The sequence below is a fragment of the Pongo pygmaeus genome, chromosome 3 (genome assembly GCF_028885625.2).
Source record: "Pongo pygmaeus isolate AG05252 chromosome 3, NHGRI_mPonPyg2-v2.0_pri, whole genome shotgun sequence".
Classification (NCBI taxonomy): Eukaryota; Metazoa; Chordata; class Mammalia; order Primates; family Hominidae; genus Pongo; species Pongo pygmaeus.
Window position 1 is genome coordinate 38488819 of NC_072376.2, and position 21928 is coordinate 38510746.

Sequence of the window (21928 nt, forward strand, 5' to 3'; positions counted from 1 at the left end):
CTCTTCACAACTGGGGGTTGGGTTTTTTTAGAGGGCTTTTGTTTTTTTGTTTTTTTAAACATCCGCTCATCTTAACTCATAAAGAGATCAAAGGAGTCCTGGAATCTTCCAATTCTTAAAAAAAAAAAAAAAGAAAAGAAAAACATAGATGCCTTCAGGCAGCAACTTCCTGAACTTCCTACCATCATAGTTCCCAAAGTACCTGATCTGTACTTACCCCTGTCCTTGCTTATTGCAATAGAATATGTTCCCCTCCTCCTATGAAAGACAGCTCTTCTGCCTATGCCCTGGATACTGTGCTTTCCTGCCTCGCCACGAACCATAATGAACATGGTTCATTATGTTCGTTATGATCCCTTTCATCTCCTGTATTTTTAGCTGCTTTCCTCTCAACCAGATGCTTTTCATTCACATTTAAGCAAACTCTGAGTTTTCAAATTTTCAAAGCAAAACAAAACCTTCCTCAACTCTTCTAGTAATTTCTATCTCTCCTTACTTTGATAGCCAGACTTCTCAGAAGAATCTTCTATGCTCACCGTGTTTCTTCATCTCCCAGTCACGTCTCAACCACTCAATAAGGAACCTCCATGACCTCTGTGTGGCTAAATCCAATAATACTTCTTAGTCTTCATCTTGTTTGATCCTTTCAGTAGGATACTTTTAGCAGACCTACTGCTATAAACTTTCTTCCTTTGGCTTCCATGACACTTAACGCCCCTGCTTTTTTTTTCCCCCACTTCTGGGTGTTGTTTCTCACGCTCCTTTGACAGATAATCGTTGTCCATTTGACCTTTTCTTACTGGGGCCTGTGTATGCCCTGGAGAATAGTAGGAGATGAGAACACAGAGGAAGGCAGAGGCTAGATCATGCAGGACCTTCATGAAATATATTCTCAATGCTAATAAGATTATATTTTTGTGTCTGTGATTTCATAAAATTACCAATCATGGTATAATTTTTATTTACATAACTTCTATATATTACTATGAAGGAGCAACAAGCATTGAAAAGTATGATCTCCGTACAAATATGTGGACTCCAGTAGCAAATATGAATGGGAGGAGGCTACAGTTCGGTGTTGCAGTGCTAGATGACAAACTGTATGTGGTTGGAGGAAGAGATGGACTGAAGACTTTGAATACTGTAGAGTGCTACAACCCCAAAACAAAAACTTGGAGTGTGATGCCACCTATGTCCACACATAGACATGGCCTTGGTAAGTACAACTATGCAGATTCACTCAAAATATCACATAGCTCCCGTGGCACATTTACATTCTGAACCAGGCAGAGGACCGGTGTGGCAGCCACTGCGTCAGCAGCAGTCACCAAGCATTCCTCACATACTGCAATAAAGAATTTGGTAGGTCATCATAAAAGATGAGGCTGGATGCAGTGGCTCACGCCTATAATCCCAGCAATTTGGGAGGCCAAAGCAGGAGGATTGCTTGAGCCTAGGAGTTCAAGACCATCCTGGGCAACATAGGAAAAAACAATCTCTACAAAAAATTTAAAAATTAGCTGGGAAATTATTTTATTTTTTTTTAACTAAAAAATTAGGTGGCTTGGGCCTATAGTCCCAGCTACTCAGAAGGCTGAGGAGGGAGAATCATTTGAGCCTGGGAGGTCAAGGCTGCAGTGAGCTGTGATCGTGCCACTGTACTCCAGCCTGGCAAAACATCTATCTCAAAAAAAAAAAAAAAAAAAAAAAAAAAAAAGGATCAATACCAGTGAAGGTATGGTTGAGTTTAGATAGTATGGTTTATACAATACTCAATTTCTTAATACCACCAGAGTAGAGGCTTCCCCCAGATAACAACAGACAGTAATGAAAACTCTCTAGGGATAAAGATTGAAATGGGTATGGTGGTGGGTACAGTAAAAGATCAAAGAGACATAGATTTCCACTAGTTGTAATTAGTTGTGAGTGAAAGAAGATCTTAAGTTTGAAGTTTGATAAGGAAATAAAACCAGAGGGTTAAGGCAAAGACACAAAGAAGGAGCTTAAAATTAACTATATGAAATTTAACACAGTAAACTTGTAAAACATTACTCTTGAGTCCATAAAATCAACTATTATATAGGCACAGACTGGGAAAATGTGAGTTAAGCATGAATGAGACTTAGAAATTTGGGTTGACCATAAAATCCAGGGTAAATAGAGTAAGTTAACTGCGTGCTTCCCCTCCCCTACCATGGGGAAGAAAATGTAATTCTAACACAGGCTAAATCCTTATAGATATAGTACATAGAATGTGATTGCTCATAGTCCAGCTGTTTTGTACAAATGACATTGTGCATTGAATACTGTCATTAGTTCTAGGTGCCATACAAAAGACTTTATTGAACTGCAGCAAGTTGAAAGGAAGATGATCACATAGCTCAAAACTGTCTTCTTTAAGCCCTAATTTAAAATTTTTGTGTCACTCAAAGCAGCAGTGTTCTTATTAAGTTACCTTATAATTAAATAACTGTTACAAATTTGAACTTACGAAATAAACTTTTTTTTTTTTTGAGACGGCGTCTCGTTCTGTTACCAGGCTGAAGTGCAGCGGCACAATCTCGGCTCACTGCAACTTCCACTTCCCAGGTTCAAGTGATTCCCCTGCCTCAGCCTCCCTAGTAGCTGGGACTACAGGCGCGCGCCACCACGCCCAGCTAATTTTTGTATTTCCAGTAGAGACGGGTTTCACCATGTTGGCCAGGATGGTCTCAATCTCTTGACCTCGTAATCTACCCACCTCAGCCTCCCAAAGTGCTGGGATTACAGGCATGAGCCACCACGCCTGGCCTAAAATAAACTTTTATTTAAGAAACATTCCTTTTATCTCTTCATATGTGGTAATTATATGAAAATTTCATTAAAAAAAGGAGTTCTGCTAAATTTTTTTTTTTTTTTTTTTTGAGACAGGTTCTTGCTCTGTCACCTAGGCTGGAATGCAGTGGTACGTTTTTGGCTCACTGCAACCTCTTCCTTCTGGGCTAAAGCAGTCCTCCCACCTCAGCCTCTCTAGTAGCTAGGACTATAGGCACGCACCATCGCACCTGGCTAATTTTTTTATTTTTGGTGGAGACAGGGTTTCACTATGTTGCCCAGGCTGGTCTCAAACTCCTGGGCTCAAGCAATCTGCCTGCCTCAGCCTCTCAAAGTGCTAGGATTACACTTGTGAGCCACTGCACCAGGCTTAAAATTCATTTTCAAAGTCATTTTTTAATGGGTTGAATTAGGTGAACCCCTTAAGTTTTCTGCCCCCTTTGACATATTATGCATTACATATATATGTATATATGTAAAATTAGAGAGATATACATATATCATAAACATGTATATACAATATGTGTATATGTTATAGATGTATATTTTAATGTGTATTTATATTTTATGTTTATACATATATACGCATAAAAATGTGTATATGCACATATATACATATAAATAACAGGTATACATATTTATATACACATATATGTGTGTATATATGCATACGCACACACACACACACACACACACATATAAAATCTCCAAAAGCTAGTACTGGTGGGGTACAATATATAACATATGAGTGGAACAATCTGTTGATTTGGGTCATGCATGAATGATGAGTATTTTTCTTATCTGGCTGTGATTTCACAAATTAAAATATATCTGTAATACAGGGGTTCTTTTGGCCCCCAGGTGACACATATTTTATCTGACCTGGCCATGATCATGTCGCACCTCTTCTCAAATCCCTGTACCTCAAAGCCATCATGGAGACCGTTCTCCATCTCATTCAGAATAAGATCCAAAGTCCTTACAAGAGATAAGATCAGAGTCCTTATCTGCAGTCTCTGACTGTCCTGCATGATCTGGCTCCACACTCGCCCTCATCTCTTACATTTTCCCCCTCACTCACACTGCCTAGCCAGACTGGCCACTTTGTTGTCCCTTAGACACAGTGAGCATACCTCAGGACCTTTGCATGTGCCGTTTCCTCTGCCTCACCTTCTCTTTCCCCAGCTATCTCCAAATCTGGTTTCCCAGCTTCATTCACATTCCTGCTTAAATGTTACCTTATCAGAAAGGTCTCCCCTGACCCTCTCTATCCTTTTACTCTGCACCACTTTTTAAATTAGCACTTGTTATTACCCAAAATATATTTTATGTCAATTTCCTGACTATAAGATTTATGAGGGCACAGCTTTTACCCGTTATATTCTGTTGAGTGCCCGGTACTTAGTAGACATGCGGTAGATATTTGTTGAATAAATTAACAAATGAGTCTAGCTCAGCTCCCTGCTGATGAATCATACCAATAGATTATGGTATCAAATTAACTATAGTAAAATCTCATGAATTTGAATTAATAGGGAGGAAGGTATAAAAATACTTTTCCAAATATATCTTAAATCCAAATTGTTGAAAAATGTTTTAAATAGTAGCAGTGTATGCATCTGGTCTGTTTAAAAATAATTTTCCACTGTTGTACCTAAAAATATTGCCTCTAAAACTTTTAATTTTTTTGAGAGACAGGGTCTCACTCTGTCATCCAGGCTGGAGGTGTAATCATAGCTCAATGCAACCTGAAACTCCTGAGTTCAGGGGATCTTTCACCTTAGCTAGGACTATAGGTGATGCCACCACGCCTGGCTAATTAAAAAAAAAAAATTTTTGTAGAGATGGCACTCTTGTTGTGTTGCCCAGGCTGATCTCAGAAGAGATCCTTCCACCTTGGCCTCTCAGAGCTCTGGGATTACAGGCTTGAGCCACCGTGCCCAGCCTCTAGAACTTTTTTCTTTTTTTTTTTTTTTTTTTTTTTTTGAGACGGAGTCTCACTCTGTTGCCCAGGCTGGAGTGCAGCAGCATGGTCTTGGCTCACTGCAACCTCTGCCCCCAAGGCTCAAGTGATCCTCCTGCCTCAGCCTCCCAAGTAGCTGGGATTACAGGCACCCGCCACCATGCCTGGCTAATTTTTGTATTTTTAGTAGAGAAGGGGTTTTGCCATATTGGCCAGGCTGGTCTCAAACTCCTGACCTCAAGTGATCCTCCCACCTCGGACTCCTGAGATTACAGGCATGAGCCACCATGCCTGGCCAGTCTCTAGAACTTTTAAAACCAGAACAACCGTGCTATTTCAACCCCACCCACCCAACCACCAACCTACTAAGAATAGTGAGGAGGACCCTTGTCTGCATCATAAATGTTTACTCAGTTCAATTTGTATGTTTAAGGCTTATTGTACTTATACTTCAATTAAAATGTGATTTTTAAGACAGCAGCCAATCTGAAGTCGTTAATTGTTTCCTGTCTCCTCATAGGTGTGGCTGTACTGGAAGGTCCCATGTATGCCGTAGGAGGACATGATGGCTGGAGCTATCTGAACACAGTGGAAAGATGGGACCCTCAGGCTCGCCAGTGGAATTTTGTTGCCACTATGTCTACCCCTAGGAGTACAGTAGGTGTGGCAGTACTAAGTGGAAAGTAAGGAAATATTTAAAGTTCCATTTAAAATGCAATACACCAAATTTATTAAGCTATATCATTTCTAATTTAAAGATATACATAAATACAGTGATTTGAAGAAACTTTTAAGACAATGTCTTTTTCTATAATAGTCGTAAATATAAATAGTTTTTAAGCTAGGCTTTCATTTTAATGTGCAGATACTATACATGTCTAGTTATCATTTTGAGTGAAGACATTTTATATTAATGTTCAATATTAATAAGTTGTACTATAAAAATCTGGTATATCTATATTAAAATATTTTATTTAATATACTTTAAAAGTATATTATCTGTATTATGTTTAAAAGTATATATGGTCTTTTAAAAGTAGTGTAGTCTCTCTCAGTGTTTCTCTAAAAATTCCTTCCATCTTTTCTACTGATTTATCTTGACTTTTATCTCTTTTCTTTCTTATCTTGGAAAACTGGTGAAAACTAGAATGGATTTATAAAGAGGTGCTCTCTTGCCTCTTGCCTGCTCTGAATAAACAAATATAGGTAGAGCCATCACTAATAGCTCTCAGTTACTCGGAGAGTCCATATTTTTTCAGTCCTTTCTTCTTCCATAAAATGAAGCTGTCTGTGGTTATTAAAGTTATTTGTGGGGTACCTTTTGCTCATTTAGAATGCTTTGTTATTGTTTCCAGAAAAATAAATGAATCAAGGTTAAAATAGAATTAAAATTATGTATAGAATTGTGTTATTGATTATTATAAGAAAAATGAAAAAAATAGTGAAATTTTTTATATTTTAGGACCTAAGATCTTGTTTCTTCAGGACCTGTCAGTTATGTTCTATTTTTTGATACTTTTTTTAAGCACTATTACATGTGATAAGATGGATAAATGGAAATCACTTTTTAGATGTTTTTTATCTCCATGTCCCTCCTCTCGTTTATTTTAGCTAAAGAAATCACTTCAAAATTCATCACTACGTATCTTTCTAAACTCTTTGGTAAGAGTCTGCCATTAAAGAATCTAGTAAATGAGAAGAAAAGAAAATGAAACAGTATCTTCTCGGTTTTGACCCTTTGGTTTAAACCTTTGGGATTGATTCATTGGATTAATTTTTGTTCAGCAGCATATTTCTTAGCCCTTATTTCTAATAGAGGACAAAAGAATAACTGCCTTCTCTAAAACCTGATTTCCGGACCTACCGCAGCTTAGATTTCTAGGCATAGAAACATCTTACTTTCTTACCTTTTCTTGCCCTCTAATGAGAAATATTTCAATCCTTAACCCACCTAAAGTACAGTTAATTGAATACAATTCAGAGACAACCTAATTAATCATATCAGAAGCTAAGGATGTCTAATCTACTAACTATTAAGAAATTTGATTTTGAATGTATAGTATATCTAAAGAATCTGGAGTAAGTAGAAAGTATGCGGTTGGTTGAAAGAAACTAACGATGCATCTTTTCTTATCGTTGCTTTGTGATTTAGAACAAATCATTTCTCTGTGCCTCAATTTTTTTATTCTGTAAAATGAAGAACTTTGATTTTTGTGGTTTTTGTTATTTTAACTTATTACTTATTTATTTCTTTATTTTGAGAGAGTCTCACTCTGTCGCCCAGGCTGGAGTGCAGTGGCACGATCTCAGCACACTGCAGCCTCCTCTGCCTCCCAGGTTCAAGTGATTCTCCTGCCTCAGCCTCCCAAGTAGCTGGGACTACAGGTGTGCACTACGATGTCCAGCTAATTTTTGTATTTTTGGTAGAGACGGGGTTTCACCACGTTGGCCAGGCTGGTCTCGAACTCCTGACCTCAGGTGATCCGCCTGCCTTGGCCTCCCAAAGTGCTGGGATTACAGGCATGAGCCACCGTGCCTGGCCTATTTTAACTTATTTATAATTTCTTTCTCTTTTTTTTTTTTTTTGGAGGGGGTGGTGGGGAAGTGGACAGAGTCTTGCTCTATCTCCCAGGCTAGAGGGCAGTGGGCAATCTCAGCTCACTGCACCCTCCGCCTCCTGGGTTCAAGCGATCTCCTGCCTCAGCCTCCTGAGTTCCAGTGATTCTCCTGCCTCAGCCTCCCAAATGTCTGGGATTATAGGCACCCGCCACCATGCCCAGCTAATTTTTGTATTCTTAGTAGAGACAGGGTTTTACCATGTCGGCCAGGCTGGTCTCGAACTCCTGACTTCAAGTGATCAGCCCACCTTGGCCTCCTAATCTTAAAATTTTTAAGGTGTTAAAATTTTTCTTCCTACCATGTTTGATAGAAAGAAACCTTATTTAGACTTCCAATTGCTCAGGCTACCTTTAAGCCACTGGCTGGCAAATATTTTTAGCAGTTGAATCTCTCTTTCAAATGAAATCTTAAAAATACCTCAATATTTAAAAGGCAAATGGAAGTTCAAGTGTATTTTAAACTTATTTCAAATGTATTACAAGTTCAAGCATATCATATTTACTTATTATAAAAATCTGTGAAGAGTAAGTGCTGAAGAACAGAAGAATAAACTTTAAAGAACAGCTTATTTCTGTGTTTTGTCTTGATTGTCTAATATGAGGAAAATCTTGATCCACAGATAAGAGGCTGAAATGGTAACAGTTATTTTAACTACTAGAGTAATTTAATTGGAATTTCAGGAAATTCTTCAGTTAAATTGCCCAAACAGTTTGAAAGTAGTAATGAATTTTTTTTCTAAGTTGAATCTCAAACAGTATCTGCCAACTACTTGCATTCCTTTTACTTTTGAGACAGGGTCTAGCTCTGTCGCCCAGGCTGGAGTGCAGTGACACGATTACAGCTCACTGCAGCCTCAGCCTCCCTCCCAGGCTCACGCTATCCTCACACCTCAGCCTCCTGAGTAGCTGGGACTACAGGCATGCACCACCATGCCTGGCTAATTTAAAAAAAATTTTTTTTTTTAGAGATGGGATCTCACTGTGCTGCCCAGGTTGGTCTCAAATACCTGGGCCCAAGTAATTCTCCCATCTTGGCCTCCCAATGTGCTGGGATTACAGGTGTGAGCCACCGTGCCCAGCCTACTTGCATTCTTGATCATAATTTTAAAAGTCAGGCAAGACCTAAATCTTATTATTAAGTATATATAGGTAGTACAATACTTTCACAACTTGACATAATATTTCTCTTTTTATTGTAATAGACAGTATCAAGGGGAAGAGAGATGAGTTCTGAGTCTTACGTGGCATTTAATTGAGCCAGGTGATATTTTTGAAAATGAAAAATAATTTTTAAAATTTGAAATTCAAATGAACCATTTTTTAGACTCCCTCAATTTCTTCATAGAATCCTATTCTTAGAACACAGTTTGAAAATCATTGCTTGAGATAATGATTATTTAGGAAGTGTTACCAATTGATTTTAACCCTTAATATTAGCTGAATATAAACATTGTTTGTACACTTAAGATCTCCTGTAAGTGCTATTTTCTACAAGAACACAGAGACGTAATTAATTTTTCTCTGTAAATGTTTATGCCATGATTATCATGTACTAGGCAGTGTTCAAAGTACTTTAAATTTAATTATTAAGAATCCTATGAGGCAGGGTTTATAGATGATGAAATTTAGATGGAGGTTAAATAACTTGTCCATAGTCACAACTAGTAAGTGGTAGAACCAGAATTCAAACCCAGAGAGTCTGGTTCCAGAGTTCATGCTCTTAATCATTGTATTATACCATTCTTTACAATACAGACCCACGAATCCACTGTTCAAGAGGGTAAGATGCTTTAAAGCCTATCGTGTGTGGGTATGTGTGGGTGTGCACACATGCACACACACATATGCATGTGTGAATTATTTTAAATTACTGATATTCCCTAATTGTTGAAGGCTTCTCATGTTCTATGATCCATATTTAGATAACTCTTCTACCAAGTATTAGTTGAAGATAAGAATAATATTAATAACTGGAACATAAACAAGTTACTAATAGATAAAAGTCTTTAACAGATAAAAGAAGTCTTATGATAAATTTTAATAGATAAGTTTCAAATAAATTTCAATTTCCATACTATTAATATACTTTAAGTTTAGAACAAGATATTGCTACAACCATACGTTGCTGTTTAAGATATGGTCATCTTATTATTTAAGAAATAGTTTCAGTGACATAGTGGCATACCTTAATTAGGAAATCTGTGGTTAAGTATATAGATTTACCCAAATATAAATACCTAGAGTTTTAATTGGCAGAAATTTGGGATAGTTAAAATATTATTTCTTGAGAAATGATAAAAACGGTTAAGTATTAACTAACATTTGTAAATTCAAAATGTATAATCTTTTCTATGAGCAACAAAGTAAATTTACTCTTTTAAAAAAACTAGTAGAAAAAATATTTATAGAGAGCTTCCCAAATGAATAGTAAGTACAAGAAGATTTTTGCTTAACAAGAAATATTGTGTTCAAATATTTAAAATATTTTACAAACATTTTAGGTTCAGAGTAAAAGACTATTTCAAATTAGTGCAGTGTATTGATTGATAATGAATTTAAATTGATCTACTAGGTAACATTTAGGTCGCTCACATGATAACCTATATCCTTTTCTGCAGTAATTTAAATTAATGAAGGATCATTGTTCATACATAACAAATGTTACTTTTTATGCCATTGTTTCAAGCTATATTTTTATTCTCCTATTTCACTATTACAAGTACATTCTACATGACTGTGTTGACTGTCCAACTGTTCATTAATGAAACTATATGTCCCGATTCTGCTGCTTCCTGGGTGACCGTGTGCAAGTCTCTTACTCTGTGAACCTTTGTTTCTTTACCTGTGAAACAGGGATTCAAACAGTTTCTTATATCACTGTGATGATTAAATTAGTACATGTGAAGTGCCTAACCTATGGTAGGTGCTCAGAGGTTAGTTTCTTTCCTTGATAATAAAGTCTTAACTATTAAAAAAAATAAGCCATGGTATATTTATACACCATATTTTGTCTATTCTAAGACACATATTTTAACACCTCTAGAATTTCAGTGCATATTACAATCAATGGTGACTTGTCAAAGAGATGGCAGTGGTGAAATAGTTGTCATTGCCTTCATGTGCAGTTTGTTTTCCTTTTCATGTATATACAGAGTGATATATGATACTTACATGTGTCATTTCAAACATAGCATATCTTCTTTAATGACACACACATTGACAGTGTGTTTTATAACTGATGGCACCTTAAATTCAATGAAATAACATAAGAAGAGCCTCTTTGTTCTAAGCATAATGGCACAATGTCTTATTTATCATTTCATTTATTCTTTTTACAGACTTTATGCAGTTGGTGGTCGTGATGGAAGTTCTTGTCTCAAATCAGTAGAATGTTTTGATCCTCATACTAATAAGTGGACACTGTGTGCACAGATGTCAAAAAGGAGAGGTGGCGTAGGAGTGACAACGTGGAATGGACTGCTGTATGCTATAGGGGGGCACGATGCTCCCGCATCCAACTTGACTTCCAGACTCTCAGACTGTGTGGAGAGGTAATTTCCTGGGAAGAAAAACTAGGAACAAAAAAGATATATTATAAGTCTCTGATACTTACGTATATTTGGAGAACGTGTTGGAGAATTGGAAGGGAAAATCGGCATTCAAAAATGCAAAGCAACTTCACTTTATAACAGCCTGCTCTCACAGGAACTATACTTCCAGAAAAATAAGTTTGTATTGAGCATGCACTACATGCAAGACAATTTTATTTTATATGGGATATTGGACCTAATAAGAAGAGGAGCTTGATGAATTTTAGGCAGAATGACTTAAGGGCTGTAGGCTAAATAAAAAGCAAAAAGGATAGGGACATTTCTATGTGTTTTGATATGAAATGAAAAACTAATAATAAGGCTTACAAACTTAAGTCATCCCAACTGGCCTCACAAAACTCAAGTGTGGTGCCAGGTAGAGAGCCAAATACCAGTGGAAGATTTGGATGGTAGGTCAGGTTCCCATTTAGTATGTTTAGTCTAGTACAAGGAATAGAGAGAATTGAATGGATTTAGGCGGTACAATCAATAGGAGCTTGTCTGAACACTCCAAAGCAGAAAGAAATACTGAAAGGCAGCCATTGTGGCTGGAGAGCAAAGAGTGATGGGGAGGGAATGGCAGGAAAGGAGGCGGAGTGGGCGGGGTGGTGCAGATCATCTAGACTCCTTGAGACATTGTTAAGGGTTTTGGATTATAAAGAAAAATAGAAAGTTAATGAGTGCCCATGTGTGACAGAGAGTGTGTGTGTGTGTGTGTTTGTGTCTGTTGGAGGTGATCAGATTTTTTTAAAGACTAGTTTGATTTATTTAAGTTGTAAGTGACCAAGTGACCATAAGAAGGATAAAAAGTAAAATCAAAGTTTGTTGATGATAATGAGCACTATCTTAGTCTGTTTCCCATTGCTATAACAGAATATCCAGGACTGATTAATTTATAAAGAAAAGAGGTTTATTTAGCCCACAGTTCTCCAGGCTGGGAAGTTCAAGATTGGGAGGCTGCATCTGGCAGGTTCTGGTGAGGGCCTTGTGCTGTGTGATAACATGTTGGAGAACTGGAAGGGAAAGTCGGCATTCAAAAATGCAAAGCAACTTCGCTTTATAACAGTCTGCTCTCACAGGAACTAATGCATTCACATAAGAACTAACCAAGGAGAAAAACACTAATCCATCTTATCAACCTAATCACCTCTTAAAGGCCCCACCTCCCAACACTATTACATTGGCAATTAAATTTCAACGTGAGTTTTGGTGGGGATGAACTACATCCAAACCATGACAAGTGCTTTCTGTATTGGTGTTGTTTGAGAAAGCAGGAAAGTTACAACTGCATTTCACTTATATTGAGGGGAAAACAATTCAGACCTATGCTCGTTTCATGTTGTAATCCAGGAAAGGAATGTGGAAGTGTTTGTATACTTTGCCCCATGAATTATGGGCTTGCTGTTGTACTACACTCAGTGGAAAGCTGTTCATTGATACAACAGATTTTAGGAGCAGTATCAGTCATCTTAGCATGATGTATCTGCTCTTACCTGTACAACTTTGGGCAATTCTAGTTAAGACACCTCATGAAAGGAGCAAGACAGCCCAAAAATGGACAGCTACAATGATTGAGGGTGTAAGTCGTCTTTCATAGAGCTTAATGCATTGCTTTCCCCAAATTTTCAGTAGGTAATCTAAGGTCTGAAAGCAGTTTTCAGTATTGACACTAGCTCCTTTCAAGTATTATACATCTGTTAAGTGGATCTATTAATATAATACTGTAAGTTAAAGTTTTCAGAGAAATATTGATATTTTTCTCTAAAATATGTTCAAATGTATTTGATTTACATAGTAGATAATAAGTCAGAAGATAGACTTGAAGAACAAAACTGTTTTTACCTAAATATTTTAAGAATAATGTCAGCTCTGGTTCTAAAATTTTCTTTCAGATATGATCCCAAAACAGACATGTGGACTGCAGTAGCATCCATGAGCATCAGCAGAGATGCAGTGGGGGTCTGTTTACTTGGTGATAAGTTATATGCTGTTGGGGGGTATGATGGACAGGCATACCTTAATACCGTGGAGGCTTATGATCCCCAGACAAATGAGTGGACCCAGGTATGGCATTCATATTTCATTATTACACTGACTCTCTTTTTATTAAAACAATTCTTTTGGTAAAACAGATCCCCTCAATCTTGTCCAATACTGAAATATATGGCATAAATATGACAATCACTTTTTGATTAAAGATGAGAAAAAGAGCCAATGTTTAATTTTGTAACATGATTAAAATCCAGAATTACCTTTGAGATGTAAGTTAATACTCAGAGAAATTATTAATTATCTGCTACCACTTGCATGATGAAGTGTTCTAGCCTGATTAAGGCTAATAGGACTACAGGAGGGCTGTAACAATGGGAGGGGAGACTGGAAAATAAAAACAAGGATAGTAGTCAGAAAACTTTGAACAACTTGCCCGTGCATGAGCAGTCGGATTTTTAAATACTCAACCCATTGATATTTGGGAGCAGATTAAAGTCCTGATAACCTAATGAAGATGGCAACCCTAAATTACACTAAGTAAGAAACCTGATCTGGCAATCTTACTAACAGAAAAAATTTCACCCTTGTGTATTTCTGGGAGGGTCTAGCACGTCTAAAAATGACTTTTGAGATCTTTGCTTCCATCATCACCAAGAACAGAATCAGGATGACACCCAGTTCAGTACTTGGTACATAAAAGACAATAAATGTTTAACTGAGCCAAGATTTTCTTGTATACAAGGAGCAATGGTAAGTATTGTCAAGAAAACAAAGCTTCTAGGCCGGGCACGGTGGCTCATGCCTATAATCCCAGCACTTTGGGAGGCTGAGGCGGGCAGATCACGAGGTCAGGAGGTCAAGACCAGCCTGACCAATATGGTGAAACCCCGTCTCTACTAAAAATACAAAAAAATTAGCTGGGCATGGTGGCACGTGCCTGTAATCCCAGCTACTCAGGGGGCTAAGGCAGGAGAATCGCTTGAACCCAGGAGGCAGAGGTTGCAGTGAGCGGAGATTGTGCCACTGCACTCCAGCCTGGGTGACAGAGTGAGACTCCATCTTAAAAAAAAAAAAAAAGGAAAGAAAAGAAAGCTTCTGAGAAGCCCCACGGTCATACTAACGGACTTACTAACCTAAGTAAGGTCTTGGGTAGGTAAGATCTACATGTGCAGGAGGAGAATGCACCACACAAGGCAGTGAGTATTTAGTGTCCCGTGGTACAGGCGCCAAGTGATACGGGAGATAAGAGAGAAAAAAGAAAGTGGTTATGGGGAAAGCTTTAGTGAGAATGAAGTGGGATTTAAACCAAGCCTTAGTGAATTGATCCAGTTCAAAAAGATTGGAAAGAAGAAATTGTGAGAAAATGTGAAAGAAATGTCACCAAAGCAGAATTGTGTGAGACATATTGAAGTATGACTGGTTATAAGGATCTGTGCTTGAGAGGAGAAGGAGTGCTTACTGGAGAGGAAGATTGGGGTCAGAATGGAGATCTGTGAGACCAAAGTGGGAGGATCGCTTGAGGTCAGGAATTCCAGACCAGCGTGGGTGACAAAGTGAGGCGCCATCTCTACAAAAATTTGTGGGTTTTTTTGTTTTGGTTTTGTTTTTCAGACACAGTCTTGCTCCCGTCGCCTAGGCTGGAGTGCAATGGCACTATTTCAGCTCACTGCAACCTTCACCTCCTGCATTCAAGCGATTCTCCTGCCTCAGCCTCCTGAGTAGCTGGGATTACAGGTGCCCGCCACCACACCCAGCTAATTTTTGTATTTTTAGTAGAGACGGGGTTTTGTCATGTTGGCCAGGCTGGTCTCAAACTCCTGACCTTGTGATCCACCCGCCTCGGCCTCTCAAAGTGCTGGGATTACAGGCATAAGCCACCATGCCCAGCCCAAAAAATTGTGAAAAATTAGCAAGGTGTGGTGGCACGCACCTGTAGTCCTATCTACTTGGGAGGCTGAGGCGGAGGATCGCTTGAGCCCAGGAGTTGAAGCTGAAGTGAACCATGATCATGACACTGCACTCCAGCCTGGACGACAGAGCAAGACTGTGTCTCTTAAAAATAATTAATCATATAATAATAATTTTTTAAAAGAATGGGGATGTGTGAAGTCTAAGCTAAAGAGTTTGGTAACAAGAAGCCAGCAGAAACTTTCAACCAAGAGAATGATGCAGTTGGGGTCGCATAAGTTGGGTTAGGGGCAGGGGAAGTGAGGGCTGGATAAAAGGAAAAATATTTAGAGGACTGCTTCAATTGCAAGGCTTGAAGCATTCAATGTAGGTGGATTCAAGAGATATTGCCAAGTCTTGTTGATCTTTCTTTATATACACACATTACTGGGTTGAATTGGGAGGTGTGGTCTCTGAAGAAAACAGGAAAGGAATGATGAGAGAAGTTCTCGGAAGACAATGGAATAGAGCATCTAAAGGGAGGAGTAGGAGTTTCAACAGTGTAAGAAAGAATGAAGATTTGTCATTTTTAAAGTTGTGGGACCCTTTGAGAATCTGATAGAAGCAGAAGCCAGCACACAGTTTCAGAAGTAAACAGAAGAGGCCAGGCACGGTGGCTCACACCTGTAATCCCAACACTTTGGGAAGCTAAAGTGGTTAGATCTTTTGAGGCCAGGAGTTCAAGACCAGCGTGGCCAACATGGTGAAACCCCGTCTCTACTAAAAACACAAAAATTAGTGCTCTTGTAGTCCCAGCTGAGGCACAAGGCTGAGGCACAAGAATCGCTTGAACTCAGGAAGTGGAGGTTGCAGTAAGCCAAGATCATGCCACTGCACTCCAGCCTAGGTGACAGAGCGAGACTCTAAAAAAAAAAAAAAAGGAAACAGAAGAATAGAGTGTAGGAGCTAGAGAGTCATGCAGTTTTTAAATGATGATGATAGAAAGTTAGTATTTATTGAGTACATCTTACAGACCAGGCTCTATTCTAAGCACTGTAAAGAATTTAATCTTCAACAACCCTATGAGGTTGAGTTCTGGTATTTTCCCACTGTACAGGATGAGGAATCTGACACAGAAGTTAAACAGCTAACCCAAGGCCACATAGCAAATAAATGGTGGAGTTAGAATTAGAGCCAAGGATTTTTTTTTCCACAATAGAGATGACAAGAAGAGGGTAGAGAGAGATTCCAGATACTAGAAAGAAAGAAAGCGAAACTGAAGGGCACCTTTCTGAGAAAAGGGCAGGAAACAGAATTAAGAGCAAAGACTGGGGGCCGGGCACAGTGGCTCATGCCTGTAATCCCAGGACTTTGGGAGGCCAAGGCGGGTGGGTCACCTGAGATCAGGAGTTCAAGGCCAGCTTGGCCAACATGGTGAAACCCCATCTCTACTAAAAATACAAAAGTTAGCTGGGCGTGGTGGCGTGCACCTGTAATCCCAGCTACTTGGGAGGCTGAGGCAGGAGAATCGCTTGAACCTGGGAGGCGGAGGTTGCAGTAAGCCAAGATCACGCCATTGCACTCCAACCTGGGTGACGAGCAAAACTCCCTCTCAAAAAAAAAGCAGACTGGTCACCCTCAGACTAGAAGAAAGATCTTACCCTCCAAGGCTTGGGAAAAGATGAGAATTTGAGTGTAGAAAGGTACAGGGAGTTTTTAAGTGAAGAGAAAGAGAAAAAAAAGGACTTAGATTGTGTGGGCTTTATTCTGTTTCTTAAGTGAGATCACTTGATGGAGGGAGGAAGGGATAAGATTGAGAGCTACAAGATTTCATTGGAAATTAGATGATTACCTAGTATCAGCTTCCCACTATGGCAAACATAGTTGTGAATGACACCCAAGGAGCTCAGAAAGATAAGAATCTCTTTTTCTGACATGTATTTAAGTCCTAAGTCCAGTTATATGTGTGATTTAAGACCTATCAGCCAGTTATTTGAGACTTGTTATTATTTATAATTAATACTTTATGCTAAATCACCCCATATCAAAATTGATCATCAGTGTCCACATAGCTATTTTGCTTGCAAGCCACCTCTGTTACTATGTTAAAGCACCTAAAAATGCGAACTCATTATCATAGTATCTGAAAAATAAAAGTTTTCCTGGGCCAGGTGTGGTGGCTCACCCCTGTAATCCCAGCACTTTGGGAGGCCAAAGCAGGTGGTTTGCCTGAGCTCAGGAGTTCGAGACCAGCCTGGGCAACATGGTAAAACCCTGTCTCTACTAAAATACAAAAAATCAGCCGGGTGTGGTGGCGTGTGCCAGTAGTCCCAGCTACTCAGGAGGCTGCAGCACGAGAATTGCTTGAACCCAGGAGGTGGAGGTCGCAGTGAGCCGAGATGCGCGATTTGCACTCCAGCCTGGGTGACGGTGCAAGACTCCGTCTCAAAAACAAGCGAAACAAAGAAAAAAATTTTGAAGTTTTCCTTTCAGTGTTCTGACAGATGGACATTTGTATAGGCACTAAAATGAAATGACAAAGTCCTAAGCCACTACCCACCTCACTACCAGCCTTACCTCAAAGCAAGAGGTGATTGCATTGTATTTAACAAATTCTCTAAGCTACACTTTCTAGCTAGTTGTCATGACAGTGTCAACTATTCACAGTGTAGAGACTAAATGTCTTGGATGATTTGAGAAGAGCTACTAATTATAAACTGACATTTTGATATAAATGATTTTTTAGGTCAGTTCGATAATGCTATAAATATGGTTTTAAAATAGGTTATTTGATTGTTCCAAGAGACTTACAGTGATCAAAACAACTGATTCAGACGGAGAACTACTGAGAATTCTCTTATAACTGAAGTCTGACTTGTTCTTAAAATCTACTCATTGGTCTAGAGGGTCAAACTGATTAGGAAGTCATTTTGGCATTTGACAAAAATACTTTAGTACATACCCTAACATACATAAGTACAAAGCAAACTTTCTTAGTACTTTGCATTACTCACCCCCCAATCCATGTTAACATTTTAACTCTCCTGGGTCAAATGCATAGATTCTTACTGTGTTCAGAGTAATTCTTCAGGACTATTTTTGTCCACACTTTTATTTCCACTATGAATTACCCAGTGTCTAGAGTTCCTATTGTTCAAAAAAGAGGTGAAAGATTTAAGAATTGTTCTTTATCCATAAATTTAGATTGTATTCCTTCCCCTAGCAACTCTCCCCCAACTTCTATCTCACTGTAATAGAGCTCATTCACTGAGTTTGTTTCCACTCGCAGGGGAGTTGGATGGGTAGCATTTATTATTTATTTAGTCTGCTAAAAAGTAGTAGAATGGGTTTAGAATTTTCAGCCATGCACATAGAAGGTAGTCAAAAAATGTGAGGTTACGAGTTCTTCTAGAATAAGCAGATCCCCAGGCATTCAGAGTATTTTGTGTGCTATCTCTGATAGCATGGCTGTTAGAGGACCTCTCTAGATAACACTTGATCTTTCCTCCATATTGGTCACAGAGTTACTGTAAGTGTTCAGCATTTCTTCATATCCATACTGTGCATCATTTTGGCTAAAATAGAGTGTTTAATGTAGATTAATTCTTGAGCTGTTTTTAAAAATCACCTTTAAAGAAGAATGAATGCTACACAATCATGATGTACCCAAAACAACTTAGTCTATGAAACTTTGCCATGGAAGGTGGCTCTTGGGAAGGGGACCAAGCCAGAAACAGCGCTGATACAGCAGGGGCCAGGGCAGCAACCCTTTGCCAACAAGTACAGGCCGTTTCAGTATTTCACCAACTGGCATAGTAGTGTTGACATTTTAACCTACAAATCCAATACATATCTCTTTTTCTTTTTTAGGTTGCTCCACTGTGCCTAGGAAGAGCTGGAGCTTGTGTTGTGACTGTAAAATTATAATTTAGTGCTCTGTTTTCTACATGAAGACACCGTCTTCCTTTATTTAGTATAATTATTCTATCAATGGATACATTTTTAGTAAATGTGTATTGTCACAATCCTGGGCACAAAGTGCCTGATGTCAAAGTGAAGATAGTAAAACAAGGGAGGAAGCAGTGGATGGACCAGGATTAACTCCTTTCATTTCTTAGTATATTAAAACCTGCAGCTGGTGGATTGTAAACACACATTCCTGATGTAATAAGTGAGGACAAATGCACTGCTCTGGAACATAACCCAGTGCTAACTGGGGGTTTCATTTATTCAGTCAAGCACATCTTACTCACATCCAGATTTATTTTCCTACAGTGCAAACACACCAGATGAAACTTTAAAATGTTACTTTTTGTAAGCTTATCATAAGCAGTAATTTGTTTGCTTGTTTGTTTAACCACAACCACTATTTTAATGATATACTAAAGATAACACTATTTAGTTTTTTCAGAAACATCTGCATTATATGTGTGTTGGTTGTGGATTTTGTTTCTAAAATTGGCTTAGTCCAATAAATAAAGAAAAGCATTAAGGACTTAAAGCAACAATAACCAAATAAAAACTTGATAGGATCTTTGAAGTCTATTTAAATATTCATTCCATTACATCTAGACTCACTAAGAACTACATGTTATGATGTTAAGTTGAAGTTGAAACAGAATGTTTTGCATTAAATTTAAGATATGCAAATTTATGTAGAGAAAATAAATGTTATATACCCTATAATGTTCTTTCATCTAATTAGTATCTAATTATATGGATTTGTTTTATATTATAAAAGATGTTTTGATTTTGTCTTTTGATATTGACAAAATTGTTTGGATATCCTTATGTTTTCAAGTCTGTATCTGCCTCCCCTGCCTTATTTCTTATGTTTTGCCACAGTTAACCCGTTGTGCTTCTTTGTAATCAAACAGTTTGTGGGGGAATGGGCTTATTGAATGTCTAAAAAGTAAGTTTAAAGTGTTTGTTACCCTAAGTTTTTTACATTTGTAAACTCTAATTACATATGTGAATGTTATTACTCTCAGTGAATTGTTATTGTTTGCAAAAATGCACTGGGCAGTAACATTTTGTGATAAATCCTACAAGATATAAGTCACTGAGATGTCTAAGATGCTTTTTATTTTAACCCCGATTAATAACCACCTTATGGAAAATAATATTTGCTAATATTGTTTATTGTGAACTAGGAATCAAAGTTTTTGTATGCATTAATCCTTACAACAACCTTATGAGGTAATTCTATTCCCTTTTTATAGCTAAGGAAATTGGGGTACAGAGAAGTTAGCCCCAAGGTTACATATTGCAAGTAAGTGGCAGAGCAGGGATTCATACAAAGGCCTTCTCACTCAGCTGTCTTCACTCTTTATTATTCCTGCCACTAGGTAGAAAAAGAAAGATTTCGGCCAGGCACAGTGGCTCACGCCTGTAATCCCAGCACTTTGGGAGGCCGAGGTGGGCAGATCACAAGGTCAGGAGATGGAGACCATCCTGGCTAACACGGTGAAACCCTGTCTCTACTAAAAATAAAAAATAAAAAAAAATTAGCCGGGCGTGGTGGTGGGCGCCTGTAGGCCCAGCTACTCGGGAGGCTGAGGCGTGAGAATGGCGTGAACCCGGGAGGTGAAGCTTGCAGTGAGCCAAGATCGCGCCACTGCACCCCAGCCTGGGCAACAGAGCGACACTCCCATCTAAAAAAAAAAAAAAAAAAAAAAAAGATTTCATTTTGTGTGAGGAATTATTTATTTTAATAAAAAAAAAGAGGGTTTATGCTCTTTAGTAATAAAATTTACCAGTAACACCCAATCAGAAAATTTTGGTTCTTTAGTATTTAGGGAAAACTTTTGTTTAAATCTCTTATGGAATTTTACATATTTTGATTTAGAAAAGTAGATGCAATATAATATATTTCAATTTTTATACATATTAGATGAATTGCATCTTAGGCAACTTAACTATAAACAAATTTATTCATAGAAGTATTGTTGCCAACAATTTAGATGACCTAGATGAAAAAACACACCAGTTGACAAAACTGGCTCAGAAGGAAATAAAAAATCCAAACAGACCTATAACAAGTAAAGAGATTGAACCAGTAATAAAAAATCTCCCAACAAAGAAAGTCCAGGACTAAATGAGTTTACTGGCAAACTATACCAAACATATAAAGAAGAATTAACACTAATCCTTCTCGAACTCTCCCAATTGTGACCCATTCTATAAGGCCGGCATTACCTTAACACCAAAGCCAGACAAAGACCTCACAGGGAAACTACAGACCCATATCCCTTATGAATATAGATGCAAAAAACTTCAAAATACTAGCAGGCCAAATCCAGCAGTTTATTAAAGTGATCATACAGCATGACCAAGTGAGATTTATCAAAGAAATACAGGGATAATTCTAGATACAAATGTCAATCAATGTAATAATATACCATATTAATAGAATGAAGGGGAAAAAACAGCATGATCACCTCAATTGATAAGAAAAAGCATTTGACAAAATCCAACACCCTTTCATGGTAAAAACACTCTGCAAACTAGGAAAAAAAGGAAACTTTCTTAACCTGATAAAGGCATCCATAAAAATCCACAGCTAACAACATAATAGCAAAACATTGAAAACTTTTCCCCTAATATCATGAAAATTCCTCGTTTCCCCACTGCTATTCAACATTATACTAGAAGGTCTAGCCAGAGCAATTAGGCAAGAAAAAGAAATAAAATGAATCCCAAATAGGAAGAAGTAAAACTACATTTGCAGAAAACATGGTCCTATATATTAAAAATTCTAAAGAATCCACAAAATGATTCTGGGTGATTTTAAAAATTCAGCAATGTTGCAGACTGCAAGATCAACGCATAAAAGTCTAAGAAAAACCTGAGGGGAAATAAAAACAATTTCATTTATAATAACATGAAAAAGAATAAAATACTTAGAAATAAATTTGACCAAGAAAGTGCAAGACTTGGACACTGAAAAGTACAAAACGTTGCTGAAAGAAATTAAAGAAGACCTAAATAAATGGAAGACATCCTGTGCTGGCAGGCTGGAAGACTTAACATTGTTAAGATGCCATTACTCCCAAAATTAGTCT

The 21928-nt window shown here is 38.0% G+C and overlaps 1 protein-coding gene across 4 annotated transcripts in view; it reads left to right on the plus strand.

Annotated features, from left to right (window-relative positions):
- Positions 1-19987, plus strand: part of KLHL5 (kelch like family member 5) — a 75991-nt gene extending 56004 nt beyond the window's left edge. For 2 of the 4 annotated variants that reach the window (XM_054486766.2, XM_054486769.2), the window contains 4 exons: positions 992-1216; positions 5298-5460; positions 10734-10946; positions 12878-14553. In XM_054486766.2, the coding sequence (XP_054342741.1) occupies positions 992-1216; positions 5298-5460; positions 10734-10946; positions 12878-13112 (836 nt within the window). In that variant the 3' untranslated portion in view covers positions 13113-14553. Of the gene's footprint in view, positions 1-991; positions 1217-5297; positions 5461-10733; positions 10947-12877; positions 14554-18734 lie in introns of those variants that run through there. The other 2 variants (XM_054486767.2, XM_063664473.1) reach the window with 2 other exon arrangements.
- Positions 19988-21928: the final 1941 nt, after the last annotated feature.